Raw genomic sequence first — 9,647 nt, 5'->3', positions numbered from 1 at the left:
TGGGGAACAAGGCGGCACTAATTCCTTACAAGTTTCCCTTGAAAAATCCTTTGCTTCAAAAAAAAAAAAAAAAAAAAAAAAGCTTCTTTGCTGTTCAGGGATTTATGACCTCAGAGGAGCTGTGGGTTCGAACTAGTGTTGGGCTGTGGGTGGACTGGCAGGGGGCAGGGGAGCTCAAAGATCTGGTGCGCTGCCAGGAAAAGGCAAATTCTTAAAGTTAATGGTTTTAAGTGATTTTTTAAAATCCTCGCTGGCAAAGAGGCCTGCCTCTCCCCAGTATCAGCGCTTCCTCATTCTTTGAATCCGCGGCTCCGCGGTATTCGGCGTCAGACCAGCCGGAGGAAGCCTGTTTGCAATTTAACCGGGTTGTGAACGCCCAGGGCTGGCGGGGGCGGGGCCGAGGCGCGCGTTTTGCATAAAGGGGCGTGGCCCCGACCGGGCTCTATAAATAGGGCCGCGGCCGGCGTGCGCGCGTTGCCAGCTGCTGTTGGGGCTCCTTGGCTTTCCTGCTCCTCTCGGCACCTCCGGCCTCATTCTGCAATATGAAGGCGCTGAGCCCGGTGCGCGGCTGCTACGAGGCGGTGTGCTGCCTGTCCGAACGCAGCCTGGCCATCGCGCGCGGGCGCGGCAAGGGCCCGGCGGCCGAGGAGCCGCTGAGCCTGTTGGACGACATGAACCACTGCTACTCGCGCTTGCGGGAACTCGTACCCGGAGTCCCGCGAGGCACTCAGCTTAGCCAGGTGGAAATCCTGCAGCGCGTCATCGACTACATCCTCGACCTGCAGGTGGTCCTGGCCGAGCCCGCCCCTGGACCCCCCGACGGCCCGCATCTTCCCATCCAGGTGCGTGGGGGCGTGCGCGGGAGGTGGGGCGGGCTCGAGCTCCAGAGCCGGGATGCTGCTTGGACTCCTGAAGCTCCCAAACGCCGGGCATCACTTTACCCTCTTTCCCCTCGTCTCAGACAGCCGAGCTCGCTCCGGAACTCGTGATCTCCAACGACAAGAGGAGCTTCTGCCACTGACCTGGCAGCCCTGGCGCCTCCAGGTGAGTCTCCCCGCCGTCGCCCAGGGGGTGGGGGTGGGGCGGTGCTTAAAGCGAAAGATCTTGGGACTGGTTGGCCTTTTAAGCGATTATTGCCATCTCGGTTTGGGGAAAACGGGGCGAGGGAGGGGCGAGAGTGACTTCACCCTCGGTTCCATCAAATGAATGACAGAACCAATTCCCATCCAATGTGCGTTTCCACCTTCCGCGCGCTTTGCCCCTGCCCTCCCCCAGTGGCCAAAGACATGGGGAAAAGTAGGCGCAGGTAAATAAAAGAGCCGTTCTGTCGGTAGTTGGGAGTGTAGGCTTCTCCCAACTAGTGTCAATTCCAAGAGGGCGGGGTGGTTGCAAGCTCCGCCTGTGGTCCTTTGGCGCCAACTGGGTGGGGGCAGCTTAGGGCTCGGAGTTATCAGCTGGAGGTAGAGACCAAGTTTCCTCCCTGGCGCCGGGCAGTCTGCGGACGGCCCCCGCCTCGGCGCGCTCGGCGGAAACTGATGGCTCCCTGGTCTTCTTTCCTCCCCCGCCCAGAACGCAGGTGCTGGCGCCCGTTCCGCCTGGGACCCCGGGACCCTCTACGGCCGGAAGCCCGAGGGCATGGATGGGCCCCAGCCTCGCCCTGCCCACTTGACTTCCCCACACCCCCGCCTCGAGGCTGGACCTGGCGCCCGGGAGCGGAGGACTGTGAACTTGGGTGGCCTAAAGAGCCAGAGCTAGCTCTGGGCACCAGCTGGGCAACATCTCCCCAGCCCCCACCCCACCCCCAAGTTTTAAAGACTGTCTTTCACAGTGTGGAGTTGGGGGGGGGGAGTGGCTGCTCTCCAAAGTCTGCCAAGGCAGCAGTAGAGCTGGTCTTCTGGTCTCCTTGGAGAAAGGCTCTGTTGCCCTGATTATGAACTCTATAATAGAGTATATAGCTTTTGTACCTTTTTTGCAGGAAGGTGACTTTCTGTAACCATGCAATGTATATTATTAAACTTTTTATAAAAGTTAACATTTTGCATAATAAACGGTTTTTAAACACTTTGAGTATATGAGTATGTAATTTGTTTCCTTAAGTGCTAGTGCTCTCATAAGGCTGAATGTAGGGGAAATATAGATGTCCTTCTTGGACCTTGGGAAAAGCAAACTTGCTTATTTAAGGGAGATGGAGAAATGTCAACTAAGACGGTGGGGGGGGGGCAGTGGAAAGAGCTCCTGCTTGGGAGCCTCATATCCATTAAGGGTGGGTGCAGAGAAGATCCTGGCCCTGTCCCCTCATTTTGTGGATGAGGGGAAGTGACTGGCACAATCTCACCCGGCAATTTGGGGGCTCGGGATAGAAATTGGGTCTCCTGAGTGCCAGTTTCTTAGGTCCCTTAGCCGTTTTTACTACATTACCCGATGGCTGTCCTCTTCAATGTCGTTAATTATTCATGTCTTTCTAGCAGGGGATGTGGAAGAGTGGCGTCTCACCTGGTGCCCAGACAGGGGTGGTGGTTGATAGACCCATTTCAGAGATGAATAAGCAGATCAGGGCCTAGTTTCATTTCCCTCCTCATGCTCTCTGGTTTGGCTTCCTCTTGGGCTTCCAAATTTGGAAAAAGAAAAAAACAGGAGATGGATTTTTCTCATCCCTCAAATCCCCAGCCACTCTGATCAGAATGATTTGGATGCTGTTTGGGGAGTACTAGTGTACCAATCCCTCTTCTACCACCAGGTAATTGGAAGACTGAGCCTAGAGTGGGAATTTGAAGCAGCAGCCCCACAGCCCTCATTCCTCCTGATATTTCCTTCCTATAGCACCTCCATTGGGAGTCTACTCTGTGAACCTCTTTATTTCAGAAATGGAGAAACTGAGGCTCAGTGGATAATGGGTCTGGGCCAGCTTCTTACAACCCCTTGAGAGAAAGATGGGATTTTAACCCAATGACAGGGACTACAAATGTAGTGGAGAGCCTAAGATTGGTCATCCCACCAGTGCCAGCTCCAAGAGTGGGGCAGAGGGCAAGACCCCCAAACCACACCATCCCTCCTTGCCCCCCACCAGGCAGCTCCCCAGGTGGGCTCCACCAGGCTCCTGGCCTCACCAGATTCCTGTTTATGATATGAGCTCATCTGTGTTGGCCCCTGGCATGAGTTACTTCAATATTTCATAACAAACAGGTCATGTCATCACCCTTCATGCTTTAACCCTGGTGAGCTTTCAGCGGTGAACAGGGGCATGTGGTGGGGAGGCAATCTGTCTTTGCCAATCAGCTGACCAGCGGTTCCTAACCTGTTTTCCTGGCTTCCTCTGATGTTCTAGTGGAAGGTATGCGCACTCCAGAAAATATACACACATACCTTTGCAGAGTGTTAGCAGAACTCTAATCCCCTAGGAAGTCCCCAGCCCCCATGTGAATAACTCCTGCCTCCCAACCTGGGTCTACCTTGGTTTGTTTTGTTAGGTGTGCTGTGCTGGCTCTGGTGGCAGCTACGCAAGGGTGCAAATTCTTGCTTTATCACATCCTAGCTGTACAATGCAAGCTAGAGACTGCCTCCCTTGACCCTTGGTTTCCACATCTATGTAAGATTGCTGATCCTGAGCCATCTACTCTGAGGCACCTGGCCCTACGTGAGACCATTAATTGCAGGAGAGCCAGGCACTGAACTCTCCATCCACCCTTTCTGCCACAGCATGCTGCTTCCTGCTCACTCAGAAGCTGTGGGACTGGGGACGGCTAGAAAAGAGCCAAATGGCTCATCTGCCATGTGACCTTGAGCAAGCCACTTTACCTCTCCAAGCCTCTCCTTCCTTTGCCCGACAGCTGGCAGTTCTCTTACAGCCTTCTCCCTGGACAGAAGATAATGGTGGGAAAGGTCTTTGAAATGCATCACACACCTACAAGGTATTATTAAGCTAATTCCAAGGAAATTGCCTGTCAGGTCTGCTGAGACTGAGCTCTTCAGGTGGCTGGGACAAAAGCTGAAACCAGGATGCCAATTCATTAGTCATTAGAGAGTGAAAGCAATTTGGCCGCGGGTCGGAAAACTCTCAGAATGAGGATAGTGTCGTCTGTCATAATCACCTACCGGGTGCCTGCCAGGTGTCAGGCTCTGTTTTATCTTAATTTTTTTCTAATCCTCACCACAACTCAGCAAAGCTGGTATCATTATTCCCATTTTACATAAGAAACTGACTCAGAGAGGCTGAATAACTCGATGCAGGTCACACCACAAAGAAATGGCACAGCAGGAATGAGTAAACCCAACTCCACGTAGCTTCAAAACCTATTCTCGTGTCTACTCCAGGACAGCTCTCCTCCCCGGCCATTCCCTGCACCTGGTACCTGTGCAGTCCCCAGTGGGTGCTTGCTGAATGGAAAGACCCAGGGCCGTCGCGGGGTCCCTCTCCCTCATTTGTGATTGGGGTGATTGATGGTACTTCTGTTGCAGGTTTGTGACGCGGATTAGAGGTAACGTACGCAAAGGAAGCATCTACCAGGTTCCCCGAAACACAAGATTCACTGTTAACCGTCTTGCTTCGTGATCGCATCGACTCTGAAATAGGCACCTTTGGAAGAGATTTTTTACTTTGCAAATAAAACAAACAGGACAAGCAGGCCCAGAACGGAGGAAGGAACTCGCCCGTGGCCACACGGCTCCTAGGCAACGAAGCAGGGATTCAAATCCATGCCCGTGACACCGGAGACGGTGCCCTTGAGACGAGGCCGGTTACCGTCGTCCCCAGCTGGGGATGCGCCCAACAACCCTCCACTGTGCGCGTTCCCGGCCTCGTCTCCGCTCCCGGCCAGCGCTCTCCTGCAACGCCCCGGGCTCCGCGCTCCGCGCTCCGGCCTGCGGGCGCTCGCTCCTGCCCGCCCCGCGGCCGCCCCGCGCCCTCCGCCGGCGCCTCTCGCCGCAGCTCCTCCGGCCGCCGCTCGCAGCCCGGGCGGGGGCGGAGCCTGCGCCCCCACGTGGCCCGGAGCCCGGCGGGGCGGAGGCGCGCCGGCCCCGCCCCCCGCCCGGCGACCCGCGCTGCCCCCCCGCGGGCCCTGGGGGCCGCTCGCAGGTGTTCGCTGGCGCCCGGATGTCTGAGCTCTGGCTCCGCTCTGGCTCCGGCTCCCTCCGCAGCCTGCGGGCGGGGCTCCCAGCCCATCCGGAGCCTCGCGGCGCCCCCGCCGCTCTGCCAGCAGCGCGGCCTCCCAGTTCCCAGCCTCCCGGCCGGGGCCCCCCCACCCAGCGGAGTCGCTGACCCCACTGCTCTCCCGCTGCCCCCAGCTGCGCTCGGGCCGCTGCAGCCTCAGCGCGCCCCCACCCCGCTTCCTGCCTGGGCAGGCTTTGCCCTGGCCCGGCGGCCGCCCTGGATCGCACCCCCGTTCCTTCCTTCCTTCATTCTTTCAGGCAACTCGCATTCCTCGAGCGCCTGCGACGTGCCCCGCACAAGGCCCATCCGACCTTCCGAGGGTGGCCCCGGGCCCGCTGGGTGCTCCGGGAAGCCTCTCCCTCCGCCCCAGTCTCCCTCCCCACCCCGCCCCGCTCTCCTCTCCCGCGTCCTGTTTCACTCACAATTTAGCATTTCATGGTTCTCTGGTTATTTCTCCTCCTGTTAAGGGTCAGTCGGTGGCAAGGTCAAGGGGTCTCCTTGTGACCCAAATCAGAGGTCAGTCTGAAAGGAGGGTGAGGGGGCAGAGTGTGGCCAGAGTTGGGGTTCAGCCAGACTGTGGCAGGGTTTGGGGCAAGTCTGGATAGGAGTGGGCAGCAGTCAGGCAGCCTGTGGCCTGGGGTAACAGACATGGCGCCAGGGTCAGTCTGAGGAGCGTCAGTGCTGGAGGTTAGTGAGTCAGTCCTTGGTCGGATCAGTGGGCAGACCAGATCGGGCTAGTAGGTTCTCCATGGCAAGGATTTGGCCTTATCTTTGACAAACCAGATAAAGGGGGGGGGGGGCTGGCTGTAGCCCTCTGAACTCAGACTCCTATGACTGCATGGCTGGGGGGCTGTGGCCTCCCCTCTTCACCACCCAAGCTGTTGGACTGACCTTCCATCCCGGGACACTCCCTCTCTTCCTCAACACCACCACCCTATTCCCACTTTGTGCCAGATGTGGAAGGCAGAACTCTGATTGGGCCAGACCACGGTCACAGGGAGCCCAGGTGGACAGTAACTCGGGGACCACAGCTGGGAGGTCTTGGGCTTCCTTCGAGCCCCACCCTGAGGCCACCCATGTTTGATAGCTAAGTTGATGTGCTTCTCTGTACCTTTTGCCGTTTGTTCGTAAATCTAAAGCTTGGGCAGCCCGGGTGGCTCAGCGGTTTAGTGCCACCTTCGGCCCAGGGCGTGATCCTGGAGACCCGGGATCAAGTCCCACAACGGGCTCCCTGCATGGAGCCTGCTTCTCCCTCTGTCTCTGTCTCTGCTTCTCTCTCTCTCTCTCTCTCTCTCTCATGAATAAATAAATAAAATCTTAAAAAAAAAAATCTAAAGCTTGCCAGGGACGGAAGGGCCCTTATAGGTCACAAATGCGGCCCAGAGAGGGTAAGGAGCCTGCTCAGGGGGTATACAGAAAGTTCATAGTCAAGACAGGACATGAACCCAAGCCTCTACCTTCCTATCTAGGGTTCTTTCTGTGATACCCGCTTGCCCTGAGCAGGGATTATTACTCCCACTTTAGGGATGGGGCAGCTGAGACTGAGAAGCTTAGGGCCTCACACAGCTCCAATAGAGGGACTGCCAGCCCCCCTCCCCCCAACCTTCCCAACCTTCCATGCACCCTGAAGATCTGTAAATATGAAGTCAGGGATGGTGATTCCCTAAAGCGTTGCCTCCTTGTCATTGCCACCCTGCCACCTCCCTTCTGCCCTCATTAGGAGCAAATGAAACAAGGGTGGCCAAGCATGAGCTGGAAGCTGGGGAGGGGAGAGAACACTTTAAGAACTGCTGGGGAAAAGCTTAGCCTGGTTCTTATGGAAACATATGGAACTCATTACCCTAAGTCGAGGTGGTCGCTGGCCAGCTGGCAGTTGGTTGGTTTGGGGCTAAAAGTGTGCGCCGTATGGCAATAAGTGTACCCAAGGCATGACACATTCTCTAGCATACCCCTCCCGCTCACTGATCCAGGTTCTTCCAGAACTTGGTTTGGTTTCCAGTTTATGCCATTTTCTAGTGTGTGTGTGTACACACACACACACACACACACACACACACACACACGTTTAAAAATAAGGGTTTCAAGATACACCAGGGTATTAGGCCACTACCAGTCATGCAAGGAGATGAGGATGCAGAGACCATCAAGATAGATGACACCCCCATCACACACAGACCCTGGCTCACACTCATCTCTCCACCATCAGACCCCCTGATAGGTCTTGCAGTGGGTCCAGATGTACAAAGGGTTGATTCCAGCTTCCATTGAAGATTCAGGTGGGTCCCCAGGAGCCTAAATGTTGGTCTCACATCTTGTCAATCACATTGTTCACTGTAGACTTGACTCCGTCTTCAAAGAGAGCAGCAAGAAGTCATCTTCAAAAGACACCACTCGCTAGCACTTGACATGTTAGTCTACAAGGTAGCAGGAGGCTTGGGGGGGGGCTCCCTCCATTTCCCTTCTACGAGACTCACAGATATTAGGGGACCTGCCAGAGGTCACCCTGGAGTACACATCAGAGCCCAGGTCTCTAAAATAGCCTCCACATCCAGTGCTGTTGATGTCAGCAGCTCTTTTAGAACCCGGTACAAACCAATGGGTCATACAGAATTGGCTTCAGACGGCCGCCCTGGCCCTCCCGCACTTTCTCCCTGTGAGTCCGGGAATCAGATAGATGCTGGCTGAAATCCTGACTTTGCTGTGTATCAGCTGTCCCTTTACAGGTAAGTTATTTATCCTTTCAGAACCTCAGATGATTGCTTTGATGATTAAATTAGATGCCATATGTGAAGTGCCTGGCACTGGGTAACCCCAACCAAAGAGCTTGCTGGGCATGGTTGTCACATTCCTAACATAATTTCCTTGCTCATCTTTCCAGCGTGGCAGTGTTGTTGACATAAACCAAGCACAGCATCTCAGCACTGCCTGCCTGCCCTCCGCATGTGCCCTTCAGAGCCCTTTCACACACACCCAGAGCATCTGATCAGCAGGACCAGGTGCCTCAGGAGTAGAGCAGGGACTAAAAGTAGGACTCCAGCTCAGTGCCTCCACTCGCAGGCTGTGGCACGTTGGACAAGCTCTCTCACCTCTCCAAGCCTCAGTTTCCTCCCTGTAATCCTGCCAGGATCCTGCACCCTGTCCACAGATTTGTGGGGACGATTTGGTAAAGCATCTGGAAACTCACCGGCACATGGCAGATACTCGATAAGTCACAGCTAGCTTTACTGTTCCTAGTTCACTGGAAGGGAAACTGAGTCCCAGAGCAGGGAAGTGACTCATCCAATGTCATGGGGAAAGGTCTCCTCACAGAGCTAAGGCTTAAAAGCCAGATCTTTACACTCCTAGTTAGTGCCCAGCTACTACTTTCTCATTATTGGGATTTATAATTATTTCATGATGGGTGTGTGCTTTTAGTGGTGGAGAGATGGAGATTTAGAGTCTGTGAGCCTGTGCATTTTCAGCCTGATCCGGAACCAGCTCACTCATAGAAGTACCTCTCTCTAGAAGAGAACGGGAGTTAGGGGTGGGAGTAGGAAGAACATGACCTAGAGGCCAGAGGACCTGGAAGTCAGAGGTGACATAGTCACGGGTGCGAGCAGCAGCTTTGTGGTCATACAGGGAACCCCCCACCCCGCGCCCCACCATTCAAATCCTGTCTCTGCCACTTCTTAGCCGTGTGACCAGCCAAAGGACGCTACCTCTCTGAGCCTCAGTTTTTCATCTGTAAAAACTCCCAACGGCACCTCTTTCAAAGGATCATAGGAATTAAGACAACAGAGGTAGAGTACCTGGCACAGGTGAGCTGCCTGCGGTTGGCAGTCCTCATAATTTTATCACGGAAATCAAGCAGGAGCCAACTGCTTCTTCATCATCCTCATCCTCATCTGCACGTCTTCTTGTAAACGTTCAATTGAACTAACAATGGATAGTACAGATTTTCTAATATTTGGCTATTGAAATGCTTATGTGTGCCCACACTCCTCCACTTCCTGGCTGTATGAACTTGGACAAGTTACTTCTTTCCATCCTCTGTTTCTGCATCTATAAAGTGTGTGTGTGTGGGGTGATAACATCCCCTTCACAGACAGCTGCAAGAATTAATCTAGTTCACATACAAAACTCTCAGACTAATGCTTGGTACCTAAAAAGAGCCTCCCAATACTAGCTGTCTTTTGTTATCTTAAAATATCACGTGAAGTTTATGTTCTCATACATTCTATAGCCATCTGTGCTTTAATATAAACTTCATCATGTCTCAATTTTTCAAGTAAAATCGACATCTCGGGAAGATGTACAGATTTGGATCACATGGCTTCGTGAGACCCGGCACCCAGCCAGCTTCATACGCAGTCACACATGGGCGCACACCGAGGTACATAGACACACACACTTTGAGAAAGCCGCTGTACGCTGTGCTGCTTCCCAAATGGGCTGCAACCAGCGCTCTTACCTTGGAGAACTGCCTACACTCTCCCTCCCACTCATCATGCTCTGTGGAGTG

At 54.5% G+C, this 9,647-nt stretch overlaps 1 protein-coding gene across 1 annotated transcript; it reads left to right on the top strand.

The window, feature by feature from the left end:
• Positions 1–461: 461 nt before the first annotated feature.
• ID3 (inhibitor of DNA binding 3) lies at positions 462–2,067 on the top strand. Its single transcript, XM_055331036.1, has 3 exons — positions 462–842; positions 962–1,044; positions 1,570–2,067. The coding sequence occupies exons 1-2, from the start codon at positions 543–545 to the stop codon at positions 1,019–1,021; spliced, it is 360 nt and encodes a 119-aa protein (XP_055187011.1). The 5' UTR covers positions 462–542; the 3' UTR covers positions 1,022–1,044; positions 1,570–2,067.
• The last annotated feature ends 7,580 nt before the right edge of the window (positions 2,068–9,647 follow it).

Source organism: Nyctereutes procyonoides, unplaced genomic scaffold, assembly GCF_905146905.1.
Source record: "Nyctereutes procyonoides isolate TBG_1078 unplaced genomic scaffold, NYPRO_anot_genome, whole genome shotgun sequence".
Classification (NCBI taxonomy): domain Eukaryota; kingdom Metazoa; phylum Chordata; class Mammalia; order Carnivora; family Canidae; genus Nyctereutes; species Nyctereutes procyonoides.
This window is presented reverse-complemented; position numbering and strand designations above follow the sequence as displayed.